Genomic DNA, 21,790 nt, shown 5'->3' with positions numbered 1-21,790 from the left:
CTTGTGACACTGGCCACCTTGCCACTATGCAAAGCGCCTATTTGGTGGAATAGCATGGGAAGGACTGGGGGGTGCCCTGCTGACTTTTGGGGGGTTAGAGGGACGGGGACATGGGTGTCTGTCAGCTGGGAGGGCACCCAGAGAAGTCAAAGGGAACGAGGGCTCCCCACGAGATCGAGGCCAGCTTGAAGCTAGATGCTGATGTGGGTGCCCCCTGTGCCAGAGCCCGAGGCCACACTGACCCTGGCACTGAGGGCAGGGGAAGGCGTGTGCCCAGCACATAGTAGGCCTGCACTAAATACTAGTGGAATGAATGAACAGCACGTTAAGTTGTCCCCACTGATGAAATGCTAACCCGCTTACACGTGAACTACATCAGATCCACAGGTCCACGATCTTCTCTCCATCATCCATTTGCAACCCCGTGCTCTTAGCGGATTTACAGCCGACGGTGTGCAGCTGTGCACGGCCGAATCACTGGTGGGAGGTGCCATCGAGGCCTCTCCCAGGTGTGCTCAGCTGGGGAACAAAAGATGAGACTCCAGGGCTGCCACCACCTTGTACGATTAATGACGTGGAGGAGGCAGGCCCTCATGGCTTGCCTGAACTGCTCGACTGTTCCCTGTTCCCAGCTGGTCCTCCTGCAACCCATCCCACCATCATGATCATTCACACCTGCAGTCCGTTCACATCACCCCTTTCTCCAGCATCTGCGATATCTCCTCTCCATCTACCGAAATGTCCCAGTCCACTACACAGCATCTCATCCCAGCCCACCTTTCCAGCTTCATCTCCCAAAACAGCCCAAACAGCCCTCCGCATTCAACCCCTTCCTGTGTCTCTGTGAAGCCGTCCGTGAGCCGACTGCCCAGAAGGCACCGCTCTTTCCCCTCTGCTCAGGATGCACTGCTTTTATGTCTAATGACTTGGTCCTACCTCTGCCTCCTACTCTGGATGCAAAGGGCCGGGTCTGTTAATGAATGAATGGATGAGCAAATGAATTCATTTAAATATCAGCCAAGGACGTCTCTTCTCTGGCATCAAGGGGTCGGGGGGGGAGGGGGGAGCAGGCAAGGGGCAGATCCTAAGTCTGCCCTCGTTTCTACGCTGCATCTGTGGTGGCTTAGCTGAGAGTGGAAAGCCGAGGTCCCCGCAGTGCTGGAGGAACCAGCTGCAGGAATGGTTCTCTCAAGGGACAATGCAGTGCCCTGTGAGAGGTAGCCTCTGCCAAGGCCAAGGACCGGATAATTGGACGATGTCTCACCAAGAGCCCACGTGGCCAGGGAGGACCTGCTGTGCTGACAAGTGCCGCTCCTGTCCAGGTCCCAAGTGCGTCAGGAGGGGTGGCAGGCCACCATCCCCCACTGTGGGGCTTAACGTGGAGGCCAGCTCTGCCTTCTCGGCTAAGAGCTTCCAGAGCTGGGGGGAGGCAGCTGCATTAGAAAAATGCCATTGGTGGTGTAAGCGGTAGGAGAACTGACCCCGGCTAGAACCCCCAGTAGAGCTGGGTGGAGAGACCTGATCAGAAGGGTTTGCAGTGACTGAAACCTCCAGTTCCTGGCGGTGGGTTGGCCCAGGAAAGAGGGTCTTCGGGGAGGAATGGAATTCTGTAGGCTTGGTCCTCTAGGTGTCTGGAACCTAGCCTGGGTTGTTGAAGACTCTGCAGGGAAGGAAACGAGATTAAAGGGAGACAGACCTAACCCAGCAAGCGAACTTGCTTGTGCTCAGCGAGGGGCAGGGAGAGAGGAGACGGCAAGTGACGTGGACGTCGTGGCCAGGAGGGTCAAGAATCACCCAACCAAACGTCTTTGGCCTCAAGCCCCTCCTAGCTCTGGGAGTGACCCCCAAGCTCTAGAAACACACCACTGGATGATGTAGGTGCTGGTGTTCTCCAGTTCGTGTAAGCCGAGGGCGATGGGCTGAAGATCTGGACTATTCAGGGGGGATTTTGAGTTACATGTATGCGATGGGCAAGGCAGGGCCCTCCAGGATCAGGTCTTGGACGTCGTTTAAGAGTTCGCGTTCACTGGCCGTGGCCGCGTTCTGCAGGCGGCGGAAGCGAGCCTCCAGCCTCTCCTGCTCCTTCTTGAGCTCCAGGTAGGAGTGCGAGAAAATGTGAAAGATGGACGTGGCCGGGAAGGCCATGATGAGGATGCCGCTCAGGATGCTGCTGAGGGCCACCATCTGGCCCGGCACGCTGCTCGGGACCATGTCTCCGTAGCCCACCGTCGTCATGGAGATGACGGCCCACCAATAGGAGGCCGGGATGCTGGTGAACTCCAGAGCTCGCCCGGACTCATTCTCGGCCACGTAGACCAGAGGAGCGAAGAGGGTGATGGCTACGCAGAGGAAGAGGAGGAGCAGGCCGAGCTCGCGCGTGCAGCGGCGCACCGTGAGGCCCAGCGTCTGCAGCCCCAGCGAGTGGCGGGCGAGGCGCATCACGTAGAGAATGCGCAGTGCCCGCAGCACGCGCAGCGCCAGTCCCGCCTTCTCCAGGTACGAGCTGCGCCTCGGCCTCGCGCCGTCCGCCTGGGGCTCGTCGGACACCGCGAGGGACACGTAGTAGGGGGAGAGGGCCAGGATGTCGATGATGTTCAGGGGCCCTTGGAAGAACTGGCACTTGTTCTGGGCCTGGACAAACCGCAAGCAGAACTCCAGGGAAAACCAGGCCACGCAGACGGTCTCCACGACGAAAATGGAGTAACACTTACGCGAGCACTCCCCCTGGAGAGGCGACAAAACGCAGGGTAGGGAGGGGCCGGGCAGCAGCGTGGGAAATGGCGAAATAAGCACACTGAAAAGCAATGCCGTCGATCTGTAATGATACCGATATCGATTCCATATGCAGAGTCTCTGTACTAAAGATATATTCTCTCTATATTTTATATATTAAATATATATTAATAATATATCAACACGTACTAATATATAATATATTAATATTTATAATACACATAATATATTACTGTAATATATATTATATAATACATACCACAATATACTGATATATTAAGTATAGCATATATTAAACATTAAATATATATTCTCTATATATTCTTTGTATAGTATATGGTCTCTATATTCTATATACTATCTATCTATCTATCATTTATCTATACATCGATAGAGCCCTGTCGTAGACTCTTAGTCATCTGCCAAAACCCCCTTTTTACATAGTTCTCAAGTAGTGGCTGTGCGCATGGCCAGTCAGCTAGATCAGAGACCACTTTTCCAGCCTCCCTTGCAGCTAAGCATGGCCGCATAACCAAGCCCCCACCCACAGAATATAAACAGAGGTGATGCATGCCACCTCCAGTTCCAGGAGTTTAGTGTTGGCGTGAGTTCCTGCACACTCTTTCCCCCCTTCCTGTGAGCCAGGACAACCCAGATGGCCCTGCGCCCCAGCTGGGAACCAGCAGATCGGACCAACGCCCTGGGAAGGATGAGCATCATGGTGGGAAAAATCTGGGTGTCAGAATGAGAGCTGCCCACTCGCCTCGCTCCCTCTTTATGAGAGAAACCAGCTTCTATTGTGTTGAAAGCTGTTCTGTCGTGAGGCCTCTTGGTTAGAGCAGCCAGGTTTCTCCTTTATGACATAAGCACCTCTTGGGTACCAGGCACTGCTCTGGTGCTGTCACTTAAGCCCCACAGTGATGCCATGAGCAGGCAGCCCGGCTTCATTTACGGCCCAGGAAATGGTCCCGAGCACTGAGATAACTTGCCTGAGCTCACATTCATAGTAGATGGTCTACCAGAGATTATGCGCTGTTTTGTAACTATTTTGCTCGCCATCCTGCATTCATTCATCCAACAAAATTACATGGAGGACTCACCTTGTGTCAGGTCCCATGCTAGACTCCGGAGGTAAAGGACTAGAGAAGCAGACGTGGTTTCTGGGGGCTTGGAGCCTGGGGCAGGCCGGGAGGACACCGGCAACCCTATGATGCAGATTGCAACTATTTCCCTCCTGAGATCCCAGCCAGGTGGGGCTCCAGTGGGTTCCTCACTGTGTCATTCACACCCCTGCCCCTGCCCCCAACAGAGACTTCCCCTCTGCTACTCAAAGTGTGCCCTGGACCCTAAAGCATCAGACTCCCCTGGGAGCTTGTTAGAAACACGCAATCTTGGGCTCCACGGCATCCCTGCGGAGCCAGAATCTGCATTTTAACAATGATTTGTGTGCACAATAAGGTTGGAGAAGCTCTGGTCTAGTGCAGTGGTTCTCAGCCTTGACTGCACGTGTTAGAATCACCTGGGGGGGCTTTGAAAAATCCTGATGTCCAGGTCGGGATACCAGAGATTCTAATTTACTTGATCTAGGTTTTAGCCTGAGCGGTAGAATTTTCCAGAAGCCCCATCAATGATTCTCATATGGAGCTAGATTTGAGACCCTGACTCTAAATATTACATCTACATCTTCATCTGTATCTGCATCTATCTCTATATTGTCTCCATCTGTGTCTATATCTCTATCATCTGTATCTATGACGGATGAGTGAACCAATGACCAAAGCCAGTTGATTGAGTGAAAAGCAAGATGTTGACAAGCGCAGTTTTCTTTGGATTAAAAACCTCTGACGTGGAAAAAGAAATTATTTCCAGTGCCTGGGCTCACAGGAATACTAAACTGAAATATTCTTTTTGTCTGGCCTTTGAAGAAAGAAACAGGCTGGACCATCCTGATCTCTATTTGCCGGTGCAGTGCTGGGTAGCTCTCTCCCTTGGTTCTCTGCCTCGGGAGGGTTGAGACAAACGGAAATGACGCAGGTAAAGAAGTTAGCAGGCTGCTGCATCTGCAGGTACATGAAACATCGTAGCTACCCGTATGAGATGATTCACTGGTTGCAGACATAGCCTGCCTGGTCTGTTTAAGGGTAACTATCCTTCTCCTATCCTGGATTTTACAGGAGGCTGAGGAAATTCTCCAACACACTGGAGGTCTTTGCCATGACTGCCTGGGGTTTGCTTCAGGATTCTGGAAGGCTCAGGAGTTTTGGATCCTGATTCCCCAGTCCTGCTACAAACTTGCTGTGTGACTTTTCCGTGGTCACTGCCGCTCTCTGTGCTTTAGTTTCTGATGAAGAGGGTGGAACAGAATCAGTATTTCTCAAAGCTGATTCATAAGCCCTGCATCAGAGTGCCCCAGAGTGCTTATTACAAATGTGGATTCTGGGGCCCCCATCACAAAACGAAAGCCCTGGAGTGAGGCCCAGGAATCTGCATTTTGGCAAGGCCTCCTGTTGACTCAGAGGCACCTGGAAGTTTTTCAGCCTCTGGGCCAGATTCTCTTGATAAGGCCTCTTTCATCACTGACATTCTGGGAGTTTTTTCTTTGGTGTAAGAGCCTTGTGTGGCCTGGGAATAGTCTTCCCAGACCAGCGACCCAATAGCTCAGGAAGGTGACTCCTGGGAGGCAGAGGAGGCTCTGTGGGCCCTTCGTCCCTTTGCCTCTGGTGCTGGCTTTTGGATGTTCCAGGCACGCACCACCCACCTCCCACCGGCCACCTCCCTGCCCGGCAACAAGGGCTCTGCCGAGTTACCCCCTGCATTGCTGCTCCGCTCTGCATCCTAAACCAACCTCCCAGCACTGGTCCTCAGAGGAATGCCCTGTTAGCGGCCGGCATTGGAATGGCAGGGGTTTATGGGGTTCGAGCTGAGAAAATAATTCCCAGGCCAGGCAATATTTGAAGAAAACTAGAATGGAAGGAAAGAAAAAAGTCACTCTCTCTCTGAGGAAGTTCCTGGTTGTATTCTGTAGGTAGGATGAACGACTCATCCTGGTTTGCCCAGAACTTTCCAGGTTGAGCAACAGACAGTCCCAGGTCACCAGAACTTCCCCTCAGTCCTGGGCAAACCGGGATGCTTGGTCGCCCCGCTGGGGGGCTTGTCACCGCGAATGAGGCGTGCTCTGATTCCTTCCTGCAATGCAGAGGAACGTGACCAGCCCCAGGAAGGCCGGAGGGGTGAATGCCGTGAGAGCATGGACGAACGTCACAGACGGATGTGGGGCGATGTTTCCATCCAGGTGAAGTCCGAGAGCAGGCAAAACTCACCTGAGGTGGACAGAATCACCAAAAGAGTGGCTGCCTCTGGATGGGGTAGGGAAGACCACAAACGGACCTGAAAGAACATTCTGGGGTGATGGGAATATTCCATATTAAACAGGGCTGTGGGTGTGCCCCATTTGTTACATTGGACAGCTAAGACTTGTGCATTTCAGTGTATGTAAATTTCACCCATAAAACTGTAAAATAAAAATAAAATGAATGATCATGGTGCTAAATGATTGCGGGTGGGAGGGGGTGGAGAGAGAGAGAGAACCAGAATGGCAGACTGTGGACAATTGTGAAAGCTGAGACATGGGTACTTACTGGGGGTTCATTAGATTATTCTATTTACTTTGTAAATGCCCCAAATTTTCCATCCGGGAAAGTTTTTATTTATTTTTTTTATATCAGAGTTGGAAATGAACACCACAATGAGATACCACTCCACACTCACTAGGATGGCTGTGATTATAAGGACAAAAAATAAGTGTTAGGAAAAGGGGATTAAGTGGTACAGACTACTAGGTATAGAATAAATAAGATACAAGGATGTAATGTACAGCACAGGGAATACAGCCAGTATTTTATAATATCTTTAAATAGAGTATAAGATACAAAAATATTGAATCACTCTGTTGTATACCTGAAACTAATATGATATATTAAACCAACAGTAAGAAAAACAAGTGTTGGTGAGGATGTGGAGAATTTGGAACCTCCCAGACATTGCTGGTGGGAATGTAAAGTGGTATAGCCGCTGTGGAAAACAGGTGGGTGGTCCCTCAGAAAACTTAAACATACATTTGCTATATGACCAAGCAATTCCGCTCCTAGGTATATACCCGAAGGAACTGAAAGCACACATCCACACAAAAACTTGTCCATGAAGGTCCACAGCAGTGTGATTGATAACAGCCAACAAGTGGAAACAAGCTAAATGCCCATCAACGGATGAATGAATAAACAAAATATGATCTCTCCATATGATGGAATATTATTCAGCCGTAAAAAGGAAGTCCTGACACGTGCTACAAAGCAGATGAGCCTTGAAAACCTTATGCTCAGTGAAAGAAGCCAACATAAAGACCATATATTGTATGATTCCATATCTATAAAATGCCCAGAAAAGGCAAATTCATGAAGATAGAAAGTATGTTCGCAGTTGCCTGGGGCTGGTGGGATGGGGGTGGGGGATGGGGAATAATTGGAAGTTTGTGCAGTGTTGCTTTTTAGGGTGATGAAAATGTTATGGAATTAGTGGGGATGGTTGCATTACTGTATACTAAAAATCACTGATTTGTGCACTTGAATTTGAGGGTATGAATTATATCTTAATAAAAAAGAAACTCGAGTTTGAGTCTGAGTGGCCAAGTCAGCCTGGGTGAGGCAGGGAGTGAGGTCCACAGCCTCGCCCCATCCTTTCCTGAAGCTCCAAAGCAGAGCTGCTCTGAAGGGCTCTGGGGTCAGAGGGAGGCCAGGGCTCTCTGAGGACAAAGCCATTGTCCCTGAGGGTCCATCCGGACAGGCTGTCCAGCAGATGGGCTGCAGGTGCAGCGAGGGCCAGTTCTAGAAGTTCCATCTGGGAGGGACTCGGGGCCAAAGTCTTGACCTTGGAGTCTCCCTTGCACCCTCTGTCTCTCTCACAGCAATGCCTGCCACCTCCCTCTTTGGGAATGAGGCCGGAATCGGCCACGTCTTACCCGCTTAGCTCAGTGCTGGTCCCACTGCCCCATTCATCAGTTCCACCCACCTCCCTCCCTCTCCTTCCTCCTGGCTGTGAAATCCATCATTTGTGCCTCTGGCGCTGGCCGCGGTCCTCCCCCTCCCGGTGCCTGGTGGTGCAGACTCATGCCTCTCCCCGAGAGCCAGGTCTCTCTACCATCCTCCCCTCCTTCAGGCCGCTTCCACGGTCCTCTCCCTTGTCCCCCTCGCCTTGAGCCGCCGTCCCTCCTCCCCAGCCACGCCCCTACCCTTGGCTCCCTCTTCCTAGCCGCCCCGACTCTCCAACCCTGGCACATGGGGGCTCTGAGGGGGGCGCTAGGAATTGGACGCACAGAGACCAGGGCAGTGTGGTGAGGCAGGAGGGACAGCATGAAGTATGTATACTCAGGAAAGGGGGGCCCATCCAGGAAATGGGGAACAGTGCTTGTTGGCTGGGATATAGGGAGACTCAGCAGGGGGCAGGGAACCCCCCCCCCCCACCACCACCACCAAACTCCCAAAACAGGTTAAGAAGAATTCCATAAAGCCATTACCAAATGTCACTGAACGCAGAGAAGCTACAGAGCGGGCAGTTCTCTATGGAGCTGATCCATGATCCAAGAAAGGGCCAGGTAGGAGGAGACACTGGCTCCAGCACGAGACTTTTTATCAAAGGCGGGGAGGAGTGGGAGGGAATTGCAGCCCCAAAGGTGGGCTGCACCCGCACCAGGAGGGAATTGTTCCATCAAGGGCCCCCAGTGGTTCCACCTGGTCTTTAAAAATCTCTCTGTAAAAAAAAAAAAAATCTCTTTGTGCCTTCCTTCCTTCCCCATCCCAGCGAGACGCGGAAAGCACAGCACAGGGCACAAGGGGATGGGTGAAGCAGAGCCCCGCCATCCCACCCCCAACCGTCACCGAGGCTCTGCTCCCATCCAGTGCACTTTGCACAGATGCGATCCAGAGTGTGTCCCTTCGCAACATCCCCGAAGTCCCAAGCAAACCTCTGGGCAGAAGTAGAAGCTAGAACAGGAGGCGACGTGAGAGCATGTGCCTGTGCTTGTCCCCAGGGGTCCCACGGACCTGGGAGAGAGTTTGAGGAACAAAGCAGATGTGCAGGTGGGAGGGGCATGAGCGAATCCCAAAGTTGGGTAAAAATAGCCAGTGCTGGCTCTGTGCCGGCACATCATAAATAGACCGTCAGTCCTGTTGCCTCCCTCTGAGCAGGTGCTGTCATTATCCTCATTTATAGGTGAGGAAATAGAGGCATAGAGAAACAGAGTGACTCGTCCGAGGGCAGAGCCAGGTAGCAGCAGTAAGGAGGAAGAAAAAGGTCAAGAGAAAAGGACCATGTGTTCAGCTGTAGCTGCCTGGTGACCTTCTGACTCCCCCAGAGGGGGGACAAGGTGCTCTGACCAGCAGAGAGGCCAGGCAAGGGCTACAAGGAAAGGGTGCTAGGGCTAAATGGCAGGGGTGACAGCCCTGGTAGAGGACTCGGGCGGAGGGAAGCAAAGAACCTGATGAATCCACCACTGGATGGATGGATAAACACATTGTGGCATTTACAGACAGTGGAATATTACTCAGCCCTAAAAAGGAATGTAGTACTGACATAGGCTACAACACAGATGAACGTTGAACACGTTATGTGGAGTGAATGAAGCCAGAAACAAAAGGCCACATGTTGTGTGATTCCATTATATGAAGTGTCTGGAATAGGGACGCAGAGACGGAAAGCAGACTGGTGGTTGCCAGGGGCTGAGGGTGGGGGTGGGGAGCGGCTGCCTGATTGGTCCAGGGTTTTCTTTTGGAAATGTACTGGAACTCGATAGGGGTGTTGGCTGCACAACCTTAAGAACGTGCTAAATGCCACTGAATTGTTCACTCTAAGATGGTTAATTTTATGTTATGTGAATTCCACCTCAATTTAAAAAATGGAGCTGGGATGCTCAGGATATAAGCTCCAAGAAAGTGAGAAATTTGTCTTATCTGCAGCATCTAGAAGAATAGACTTAGTAGGCACTCAGTGACTGTTGATGAATGAATAAAAGGATTGTGGTGACTTCCTGTTAACTAGTACCTGATAAGTGAATAATGATGATGACTAACATTTTCTGAGCACTTCCTGTGTGTTGGCTTTGTTCCAATCACTTTACATGAATTACTCTTTTAATCCTCACCATAACCCCCTGAGGAAAGGGCTAATAGCATCCCCATTTTACAGGTAAGGAAACTGAGGCTCAAAGAAGTTAAGTGACTTTTCTGAGATCATTGAGTTCATGAGGGGTGAGGCCAAGATTCAAACCCAGAGCGTCGGCACTCAGAACCATTACCCTAGACAGAGAAGCACTTCACAAAGTCCAGATGCCTTAGAAATGCTAAGTGCCACTGAGGCTGAGGGTCTAGCCTACAGGTAGAGGGCCGAGCATTGGAAGAAGGGGTGCAAGGGGTCAGGTTTTAGAGCCAGGCAGAGGTGAGCTCAAATCTTGGCTCCGCCACTTACTAACTTTGAGCTTAGGAAAGTGATAAAAAAACTTCCCTGAGCCTCAGTTTCCTCATCTGTAAAATGGGAGTAGAAGTGGTATTCACTTCCCAAAGCTGTTACAAGGATTAAGTCCATCCTGTCAAATGCCAGCCTCCTGAAGGGCACTTAATAAGCATCAGTTCTCTCATCCCTTCTGGGCTGAGCTCCCCCAGGGAACCCAGCAGAGTCTGAATGCTTCTGGAGGTGCTTAGGCACTTGGTTTGGTCTTTCCTGTCCACAATGCCTCCTGCCTCCTCCATTTTAATTTGTAATCTCGGGCACAGACCTTGCACCCCAACTGCCAAGTTTACTCAAGGGATGTTGTTGTAAGAAGCTAGAAGAATTAAGGGCAAGCAAAATACTTTCTTCACAGGTGTGCTAATTCTCCAACCCTGCGTGCCACCTCTTCCGTGTCTGATGGAGGTGTTCTGCAAGGCACATCCCCTCAGGATGACTTGAACCCTCACGCCTCTTGGGCACTTCCTGTCCCCAGAAGTAGCTGCCCAGCTTTGCAGTCGGTGCTGAATCGCTGCTTTCAGACTGATAAATACGAAATACCAGGCACGTGTGGCCGGGAAAGAACATCGTCTTTTTATGTAAATGTAAGGGCGCAGTTTGAAAGAACAAAGCCCGCCTGGTCCTCGGCCTCCAGGCTCTCTCAATTACCATCGAAATAGACACACATTTTTTTGGAGGGCTGCATCTCCCAGCCCCTCTCTGGGCAGAACACCCAGGGGGGGCTTCACAGTTGCACAGAGGTTGCAACTGGACCGGGGGCATCACCTCCCTCGTCCCACGAGGAGAAATGGCTGCCTGATTCCCCGGTTCTGCGGGCCTCTTACCCACCTCTGATTTAATTTTCCAAGTCCCTGTCACACCAACCTGTGTTCATACCCTGGGTAATTTTCAAAGCATTAGGCTTTGAAAAGAGCTTGTCCCTCTGCACAGTCTAAATCCTGGCTCCCTGAAAATCCATCCCTAAGAGGAACAGGCTTGTGAAAAATCCAGGGGTCCTTCCTCAGCAAAGGGGATCAAGGGCACCCTTAGGGGACAGGGGACGGAGGCCCCTTACTTTGTCCTAATCTTTTTACTGCAGAGTCCACATGTAAATATTTCTGTGAACAAGCAGGCTATTAAATTACATGATTTCGTGCTAAAGAATGAAAAAAAAATGCCTACAATTAGAGCTATAGCCCTCTCTATGCGGAAAAAAGCTGTTTGAAAGTCAAAACATTTTGGGTGGTTTTCTTTAGGACAAAATACTAATAGGTTGAACAAGATACACTTTAGTCAGCAAATATTTATTGAGGGCCTACTCCGGGTGTGAAGCAATGGCTGGTTCTCCATCTAAGTCCTCTCTATCTGGAAAGTTCTCTGATCCTCCCTGGGATATATGTTTAAGAGAAGGGAACTTAAGTCAACTGACACCAGTTATAAACCATACACAGCCTGCACTGCCTTATGTATATGTTTTATTTATTGGCTCTCTCTCTGCTATAACGTAAGCTCCATAAGCTAGGTGATGGGGAGCCATGTAGGACTATAGAGCAACATTTTAACTTAGGAAACAATCCAGTTCTCAGTTTGAAGCTCTCCAATAACCTTCCCAACAAAATGTTAGATTCTTATCTCATTTCTCAGACCATCTGGCCCCCTGGGGGGTGTGGGCGGTCTCCCACAGCTTCCCGGACAGAGAGGGCAGGAGTGGGCAAGCAAACGTTTCTGCTCTGGCCTCCTGGGGCAGGGTCACTTCCACATCAACTCATCTGTGAGCTCCCCATCTGGTGGGACTGATTGGGAGGCTCGGGAACAAGGGCCGAGAGTCTCTGCCATCATCGGCATCTTCACTCGGTTACTCCAAGGAAGCTAAGTGCCCTGAACCTCAGTTTATTCATCTGACAAATGGAGCTGAGATGCCCACGAGAAGGTTGGCTTAAGGAGGTAGGGAATCTGGTCCTGGTCTAGTGCCTGGCACAGAGTAGCTGCTCAGTTAACATGCGATGGGTGCATGGACTGTGTACACCTTCATAGTGATGTCAGCTGTCTTACGGAAGAGGAAACTGAGGCTCAGAGAGGTGGAGCAATTCGCCAGTGGTCACAGAGCCAGGAGAGGCCGGGCTGGGCCAGCTCAGCCCACTAAGACCACGGTGGCTTTGTCAATGCCTGGCGCTCTCTATCAGAGGCAGGGCCCCTGATGACTTTCACGGGTGCCCTTTATGTGCTTCCTTCTTCAAAAAAAAATGTATAAAACTATCTTTTACCACTGCATTGGTCTGAAAACGAGCTCAATTCACACTGGATCATATTTCTTTCTTTTCCGGTTGTGTGGAGTGTGGGATCTTAGTTCCCTGACCAGGGATCGAACCCACACCCCCTGCATTGGAAGGGCAGAGTCTTAACCACTGGATCGCCAGGGAAGTCCCTCTTTCCTTGTTGTTTGCAACGATATTAAACGTTTTCGTGGGCCCTCAGTGCCGCGGGTCCCGGGCACCATGCCCGGTAGAGAGATGGAACACTCACCTTGCCCTCCTCCGCCCTCAGGTCCGGCATGGTGCTAACGCACAGGCTGACGGCCATGGTGGCCACGAAGAGGATGGACAGACAAGCAAAGACCTTTCCGGGGAGCCCCGACTGCGGGTTCTCCACCATCTCCCGCAGCCGGTTCCTGAAGAGCGCCCCGCGGGACGTGTGCACGGCGGGGCGGCCGGCTGCCCGACGCTGCAGCGTCTCCTCCGTGCGCAGCTCGGCCACCTCGTCCAGCTTCCTCAGCAGTGTCTGCAGGCAGCACGTCTCCAGGTTGGCTTCTTCGATCCCCCAGTAGGTCAGCTCCTCCTGGAAGGACAGCACACACATCTCCTGGAGGAGGACCAGCTTGCCTGCCGCCAGGAAGCTCACGATCACCCCGAAAGCGCTGGGGCTCCGGTCAAAGAAGAACTCTTGGTTACCCTCGTCGTAATCGTCGCAGAGCTGCGCGATCTCCTCGTGGCTCCGGCAGAAGCGGAGTTTGCTCAGGCGGCTCAGTGGAAACTCGTCCAGCGTGCTCCACGGAAGGAGGTACCGCTTGCCCCCTACGTTGACCAGCATCTCCTTCTTCAGGTCCGCCGTCCAGGAGGCGTCCTGCGCTCCCAGCTTCCGGGCCCTGCGGTAGTAAATGCCCTTGATGGACGGGGGCTCCACGGGGCGTGGCAAGAACTGACTCAAAGGGCCGCAGGAGCCGAGGTGATGGTGGCCGGGATGCAGGCCCCTGTCTCTGGAAGGCATGGCTATCACCGAAGACGTCCTGGCGCCCGAAAGGGACAAGAGCAAGAGAACGGGGGAGACATCAGCCTCAGGGCAGAGTCCTAGACAGTATCTCCTCATGTCTGCTTTCCTGCAACTGCATCTGCATCATTTATTCTTTTAATCTTCCATCCAACACAGATTTACTGAGCACCTACTATGCGCTTGGGATCTCAGTGAACAAAAAGAGATGATGATGACATCCCTTCCCTGATGGAGCGTTTATTTATATCTCAGAAGAATCTCCCTGGAACAGCTGTGTCACTTTCAGGCTGTGTGGTCTTGGGCATGTAGCTTAACCTCTCTGATCTCAGCATTGTTATGGCAATGACAAGACTTGTCCCAACTTTGCAAAGTACAGTTGTTGAAAATAGAGCTTAGGGTAAAACTTTGTCAAGTTCACTGCCAGGTTGCGATCCCTTACGGACTGCCACCCCAGGTAGGTTTCTCAGCCTCTCTGAGCCCTTTGCTTCATCTGCACAGCTGGGGTAGTTTGAGTACCCACCCCACTGGGCACAGCGAGGGTTATGTGCAGTAATACACGTGAAGTGTATATTAAGAACACTTCTAGATGCTTCTGACATGCCAGGCACTGACCCACATGCCTCTCCTATGTTAACTCATCTCAACAACCCCATGAGGTAGACATTAGTACATCCATTCTGCAGATGAGGAAATTGAGGCCCAGAAAAGTTAAGTATCAAGGAACTGTATGTGGCACAGCGTCTGACTCCCAGGAGAAGCTCCACAACGATCACCTGAGCCCTCTTATTTGCTTTCCCACTTAGAGGACTTTGCTATCAATGAGAGCACTCCTCCGTGTTCATTGGGTGCTTGCCTCAGCCACCTTGCTGTGTGACCTTGAGTCAGTTACTCCCCCTCTCTGGGCTTCGGTCTTGTTATCTGTGAAATGAAGGGGCCTCTAATGCTCTCTCCATTTCAGACCTATTTGGGATGCTTGACTTACAGGAAAGGTTTTAGATTTAGCCCATGCATTAAAAAAAATCATCGCCACAATACACAATATTTCTCATCCTCAGCCTCCCACAACTGTTTCCTGTGCTATTCATTCTAGCCAGAGCTGTTTCCAAAGCATCCATAACCTTACATTCCAAGATGCACTCCAATCAAGAGAAAAACTCAGCAGCTGAATGGAAATAAAAGTTCCTCTCAATTTCAGAGCCAGTTGGGTTCCAGCAGACAGCGAAGAGTTGAATCACAGCCGATGCATTTCACACTTGCTCACCACACAATAGTCTGTTATTCTGCGTGCATTACTTCGTTTACAATGTACGGCCAGAGAACGATGAGCAGCCTGCAGAAAGAAGAGTATTTTGAAATCAGGGGAGCCGCTTCCCAAGCGTTCTTGTTTTCCAAGTGAAAAGACGCAGAGCCAGAGAGCTGAAGTGACTCATCCAAGGTCACACAGCGAGTCCCAATGCAACCAGGGACTCTGTCTCCCAGCCGGGGGCTCTTTCTAGAACCCCCCAAACTGCTCTTTCTGAATTCACTGCACAAACCCTACTTTGTAACCCACTGCCCCCCAGAAATAGCCAGCACACAAACCTTCCAGAGGTGTTCACTCAAAACAGTGCTTTGACAAAGGACGTTTAAGGGCACCCTGCAATCCGCGCCCCCCGCCACTGCAGCAAGCACTAACTTCTTCCCCCGAAGTTTAACTCACCCTCCTGTCTCAGGGAGCCTCTTTCCAGCTGTTTCTCTGCCGGGCAAGGGGAGCCCATGTCTCGATGCCCAGGGAAGAGACAGGTTTGTGGTGAAGATGAAGGGGGAGAGAAGAAAAAGCCTGAACACAGCAGTTTCTGGCAAGAGTTAGTTTTCAACCTTCCTTTCCTTGCCTCCTTCAGAAACCAGAAGTCCGTTCATGCTGCAGCTCTCTCTCCAGCAGCTGCAGAAAAGCCCAGGAGGAGTGGGGTGGGTTTTTTTCCAATCCCCTTTCCCAGAATCCCTTTTCCCCATGAGAGGTGAGGGTCTGAGGGGTTCGTGCTGGGAGGGAGCCGGGCCAGCCGTCCTGCTTCAGCGGTGGACTCTGCACTCTAAGTCCCACCGGGAAAGCCAGCGTGGTCCTGCAAGAGGAGGGGGTGGGGGGATGGGAAGGGCTTAGAAATAATCTCTCCATCAGCCAGGCAGCAGGCAGGAGCAGCCGCTGCTCTGCCAACCGCCTGGAAGGCAAGGACAGCTGTCCGCCCTCCCTTCCAAGGAGGAGCAAAACTCGGAAGGAGCGGAGGGCAACTTAGGGCTGGGGCATCTGCAGCTACCTCTCCGTGGCATCCCGGAAGCTCCTCGGGATGTGCTGATGATGGGGGGGTGCTCAGGTTGAGGCTGCAGGAGGAACTGCTTTTAACTAGCCCAGGCCTGGGACAGGTGCAGAGAAACCCAGCATCCGAGCGCTGGGTGGGAGTCCCGGAGGCTGCGTGATGGACCGGGAAGGGGTGTGAGCTTGGAGTCATACACACCTGGATCTCTGGCTCCCATGTAAGTGGATGGGTGGCCTTGGACAGGTGACTTTGTGCCTCTGAGCCTCAGTTTCCTTGTTTGTAAAATATATGAGAAGGAGAGGGCGTTTGGGGAGAGTCACGCCAGAAGGCACAGGGCAGCCTCCTTCTGTGGGTTTGACAGCATGGTCGGGATAAAGAGGAAGAGGCCCAGTTCTAGGGCCTGCGTCCTGGCTTCAGCTCCGCACTGCCTTGCTGTGTGTCCTTGGGCAGTCACTTCACCTCTCTGGGCCTCAGTTTTCTCCCCGGTCAAATGAGGACAGTGGAAGCGGCGACGGCTAAAATTGCAAAAGCATCTTCTCAAGTAGGCGCTCAGTGTTCACTGGCTCTATCTGATTTTCTTAAGAGGTTCTGAGGCCCAATCTCTTGGCTTCCAAAATGGGGTCATTATTATCGGCTACATTCTGCAGATGAGGCCTGGAGGTCTAGGGAAGAGGCTTGCTCAAGTCACCTTGCTGGTTGGAATGTGCCCTTAACAGAGACTTCGGGTTCTGGTGCAAGGATCTGGAAGTGAGGAAGTCCAAGCCTGAGTCTTCCGAAGCTACCTGGAGGCGGGTGGCAGGAGCTGGGGGACCTCCGTGGGCTTTCTGCAGCCCGGGCAGTGGGAGGAATCCAGGCAGGAGCAGAGGAGCTGATGGAATGGAGCCGGTCTAGGGTGGCACTTTTGCAAGGGTATTGCCCGAAACCTGAGGGTCCTGCACAAATGATCAAGGGGGCTGGAATGGGGCGGCGGGGGGGGATGACAAAGAAGAGGGCAGGGAAGGATGAGATTCTGCCTCACCATGGCAGCTTCAATCAGATCGGTTTCCCATAGTGCGTCTATAAGTGTAACCCAAATAATGGCTGTGGCCCCGCAAGGCGCAGTCACCACACTCCGCCCACTCCGAGAGACCCCAGGACGCCTGTTAGTGATGGAGACGCTCTGCCCCCTTCACCTGACTCCCCAGCTCTCTCAGACCTCACAGCTGCTCCAGCACCTCTCATACACGAGATACCAAAATCACCTTTCCAGCTCCTGCTGGCTTTTTCCCCTCCTCTCTCTCTCTGTCTCCCCACCTCCCCCAGCTCTTTACTACTTATCTCGATTTAACATCTCTGGCCAAATCTCCCCCAACCTGTTCCCCTACCTCTCAGTTCTCTTTGGATCTGGAGTGCATGGATTCCAATCAAGAATTTACCACGTCCCTGCTGGGTGACCTTCAGCAAGTTTCTTAACCTCTCTGTGCCTCGATTCCCTCATCTGTGAAATAAAGATGATAGAACCTACCTATTGGTTTGTTATGGGTATTGAACATGTCAATTTACATTTATAAGGCAAGCAAGAAGAAGAAGAGTGTCTGGGGCCAAGCAATTCCCATTTAAGTGCTTGCTGTTATTATGATTATTATCTTAACAAGTCACCCACAAGAGACCCAGAAAAGGAAGGAAAGAGTCTGAGCTCGCAGGGCCAGCCAATGGCAGGCCAGTGCGCTTTCCACAGCCTCAGTGCCTTCTATCAGCGCTGTCACTTTGTCCAGGCATAGGTCCTATGACTTTAGCCTGGTGTCCTCGCCCAGGGCATTCAACTGAGTCCTTCCACAGGGCTTGGTAAAGTCCTAATCCCCTTTTAACTTAATGCCACTGCCTTCCTGCCCACAATATTTCCCCCGCTGTGTACACTTGACCTCAGCTAATCAGAGAATGTAGCCAGGCCCCCATCCCTTTCTAGCCTCTTCTAAGTCTGGGATACAGGACAGCCTACGCCAGCCCGTCCTCGTTCTCTTCTGAAAGACTGCCACCTGCCATATTTTTCTGATAAAGGGATGGCCTGTGACCATGAATGAGTCTCCTAGGGCTGCTGTAACAAAACACACAAATGTAGTGGCTTAAAAGAACACATGTATTATCTTGTAGTTCTGGAGGCCAGAAGTGCCAAGTGGATCTTAGGGGCTAAAATCAATGCCTTGTCAGGGCTGCACTCCTGCTGGAGACTCTTGGAGAGAGACTCTGTTTCCAGTTCCTAGGGACTGCCCACACTCCTTGGCTGGTGGCTGCATTGCTCTGACCTCTGCTTCTGTCCTCACATCTCCTTCCCTGACTCTCCTGCCTCCCTCTTATAAGGACCCTTGTGATTACATTGAGCCTGCTGGATAATCCAGGATACTCTTTGAATTTTAAGACCCTTAACTTAATCACATCTGCAGAGTTCCTTTTGCCCCATCAGTAACATATTTGCAGGTCCCGGAGATTAAGATGTAGATATCTTTAGGCCCGGTGAGACCCATTTTGGACTTTTGACCTCCAGAACTGTGAAATAATAAATGTGTGCCATTTCAAGCTGTTAATTTGGTGGCATTTACTACAGTAGCAAGAGCGAACTAATAGAAACCCTGACTGGGGGAGGGGCAGGCAGGTCACAAACCAGTCATCAGAGAGACTTGCAATTTGTCGAGGAGGAGGTCCTGCCTTGTCTGCACAGCCAGGCCTGCCAGCACCTGCTTCCAGAAGTTAAGATCCATCCATCCATGCAACAAGTACTTACTGAGATCTACTCTGCTGCAGCTGTCGCTCACTGGCTGTGTGACTTTGGGCAAGTCACCTTTCCTCTCTGTGCCTCGGGAGAGATGGGGTAATGATAGTCCTTACCTCACAGGGTTAGTATAAGGCATGAGTGAGTAAATGCACGGAAGCACGACTTCAGAGCCTGGCACATAGGAAATGCTCCATAAGAAATTATTATTTTCATCGTCACTGTCGTGTATTATTACAGGAGCTCAAGCCTCCTGATAACAGAGCATGAGAAGAGCAGATCCCAACGTGTTATGAGTGAGCAGAGGAGGCAAATAAACGGTGGTGGGCTGTTAAATGATAATAACTGGCTTTCTGGGGGGGGGGGGAATGCTGATTTGTAGCATTTGCCAATTACTGTGGTGTAAATACTCCTATCACTAGACTTCGTGCTGACAACAAAACATCTCGGCTCTTGCAAGCCCGTGCCCCTCGGCTCCGTGTATCACAGCACACGCAGTTCACCAGGCGACCAGGGTAACACTCCCCAAGCAGGACCCCCCCCGTTAAGCCTCGATGGGCAGGCAGCAAGTATGTGATGCAAGAGGGCAGAGAGGCAGGTGGGAATCAAAAACGATGTGCTTCTCTACCTTGCCGAGGGCTACAGACTTTACGCTGGCCTGGGGGAGCCTTTGGTGATGAAAGCTGCAGCTCTCCACCCTGGAACATTCTAGCATCACCCTGGGGAGCTTACAAAAAACCCCAGCGACTGGGCCACATCCAGATCAGTGAAATCTGATAAATTATATGCGTTTTTCAGAGCCCACTGTAACTCACTCGGATACTGCTGGAAGCGGTGTAAATTGGCACGATCCTTTTTGTTTTTTTGTTTTGTTTTTTTGGCTGCATGGCTTGCGGGATCTTAGCTCCCCAACCAGGGATCAAACCCGTGCCCCCTGCAGTGGAAGCTCGGAGTCCTGACCACTGGACCACTCCCCTGGTACCACCCTTTTAAATGGCAATTTGGCACTATTGACCAAAACAAGAAATGTGGGTGCCCTCTGACCCACAATCACATGCCTAAGAATTTATTTGGCAGATATGCTTGTATATGTATGCAAAGACAATTGTATAAAGATATTCATTGCAGCATAGTCTGGGATAACAGTAGATTGGAAATGACTGAAATAGCCCTCATTAGGGGGCTGGTCATTTATTTATGACTAAATAAATGGTAGTCATAAAGGCAAGAGAAAACTCTTGCTTTAACTCCGCTGTTAAAAAGAACCAGGAGAATCTGTATGTACTGACGTGGAAGGACCAGCACAGTGCATAAAGTTCAGGGTGCGGAACAGATGACCCTGAAAGCACTAGTTTGTTTGAAAATAGACAAGAGGTGTGTGTGTGTGTGTGTGTGTGTGTGTGTGTGTGTGTGTGTGTGCAGAGAACAGTTATTTCTGAAAATGGGTAAAATCTAGAAATTGGGGTTGCCTCTGGGGAGGGAAACCCAGGAGTTTGGGGAAGAGGTGGAAGAAGAGGGAAATTTCCTTTTCTCTCTATCATTGTGTACTATTTTATTTCTAAAAACCATGGACATGTATTGATTGAAAAACTTCTTTTTAAAGTTAACTTAAAAGGCATCTTGGTGCCAGGGCGGGAGGAGGCGCCATCTGGGAAGAAGGAGATCATTTATCAGCACCCTCACTGCAGTGACCTGATCAAGGTCCTTGGACCACTGGGGTCACTCAGCATGACCTCACGGCTGAAACCGAGGCAGCCCAGTAATCTTCATCATGGACTTGCAGTAAAAGCACACTCGGATCGTTTCCCACTGAAGAGTCCCAAAGTCAAGGTGCCTCCAGGAGCCAGGAGGATGGCATCAGGCAGGCTGGGCAGGGGTGGTGGGGGAAGCCAAACCCCAGCTCACAGAGAGGGAATGTGGGTGCCATATTGTGGGACCTTTACAGTTTGAAAGGAGAGCTGTAAGCCTGATTTGTATGCTACATCTGTCAAATTCTAAATGTTGCCAACTAATGAGAAATTTATAAAGCGCCGTGGAGCTGAACATGTGCCCATCTGCTGACCTAGCAATTCCTCTCCTAGGTGTATACCCATGAGAAACGCGCACAGGTGTCCACCAGAAGGCATGGGTTAGGACGCTTGTCACCGCGCTGTTATAACAGGGGCAAACTGGAACACCCACTAATAGGAGAGTGGGTAAATAAGTCACGTGTGTCCCCACAGCGGAATACCGTACAGCAACAAGGATGTACACACTACAACCACGTGCAACAACACAAAAGCATCTCATAGCCAGTATGGTAAGTGCATGGAGCCGGACGTAAAAGAGCAGATACAGCGTGATTCCATCGACAGAACATTCAGAAACAGGAAAAACTAACCCACGGTGATAAAAGCCTGGAAAGCGATTGCCTCTGTGGGGGCGTAGAGGGTTCTGGAGGCTGATTACACAGTGTTTTAAATCCGTGCAAGTGATGTGTGTACCTTAGTATGTATGTTGTGTTTAATCTTTGGAAGTGGGTTGTTTTTTTAAAACTACCACTGACGTGGAGGACCAAATAAGCCATGTCAGTGGGCTGGATTCAGTCTTGGGCTCCCCAGTCAGGACTAGATTGTCACAGTGAATGGCTTTGAAGTGGCTAGGCTTTCAAAGCTACTCCAGCCCCGGAACCTCTAATTTTTTGTCAGTCACCCGTGAATCCTGCAGTTACGCCCAGCTCCGTCTCTACATGGGCCTGCCTTCCCTCCCTCGCATCCTCCTGGAATTCTGATGTCCTAGAGAAAACTCTACCACCAGTGGAGGTTTGCCCTCTCACCTCCTACCTCCTTTCCACCTTCCTTTTCTGGAAGGAAGGAGAGAGATGGCTGGACCAATGACAGCTGCTTCAGCTTTCTGTTTAAAAATATTGCTCAAGATGTAATTATCCCCAGTGAAAGATGCAAGCTCTTCCTGAAAGCGAGGCTGTCCTCAGGCAGTTTGCAGAAGTTGTGGATTGTCAGGGACAAGCCTCTGCTTCAAAGGAGGCATGTGCCATTGCTTCTGAATGCCAGGCAGCTGAGTCCTTTCTATTGGAGGAGGAATCGCCCTCCAAGGAGATCAGATGTTTTATATTCTGGTTGGGGGATTACAGAGCGGAACACATGCTAGGGGCTCAGCTCCCGCCACCCTCCAGGTGCCTGTAGCTTTTTATTATGACATTTTTCAAACAAGCAGAAAAATT

At 51.0% G+C, this 21,790-nt stretch overlaps 1 protein-coding gene across 1 annotated transcript; it reads right to left on the bottom strand.

The window, feature by feature from the left end:
* Positions 1 to 1,953: 1,953 nt before the first annotated feature.
* KCNG4 (potassium voltage-gated channel modifier subfamily G member 4) lies at positions 1,954 to 13,629 on the bottom strand. The gene is made up of 2 exons (XM_068528913.1): positions 12,790 to 13,629; positions 1,954 to 2,724 (listed from the first exon to the last, which is right to left on the bottom strand). Exons 1-2 carry the CDS (start codon positions 13,627 to 13,629, stop codon positions 1,954 to 1,956), a joined length of 1,611 nt encoding a protein of 536 aa, XP_068385014.1.
* Positions 13,630 to 21,790: the final 8,161 nt, after the last annotated feature.

The sequence above is a fragment of the Eschrichtius robustus genome, chromosome 19 (genome assembly GCF_028021215.1).
Source record: "Eschrichtius robustus isolate mEscRob2 chromosome 19, mEscRob2.pri, whole genome shotgun sequence".
Taxonomy (NCBI): domain Eukaryota; kingdom Metazoa; phylum Chordata; class Mammalia; order Artiodactyla; family Eschrichtiidae; genus Eschrichtius; species Eschrichtius robustus.
This window is presented reverse-complemented; position numbering and strand designations above follow the sequence as displayed.

Excerpts from the sequence above, each read along its gene's own strand:
- KCNG4 (XM_068528913.1), bottom strand. The coding sequence starts at position 13,629 with ATGAGGAGATACTGTCTAGGACTCTGCCCTGAGGCTGATGTCTCCCCC. Across the intron at positions 2,725-12,789 it reads TGAGGGCGGAGGAGGGCAAG|GGGGAGTGCTCGCGTAAGTG; the intron begins GTGAGTGTTCCA and ends TCGCCTCTCCAG.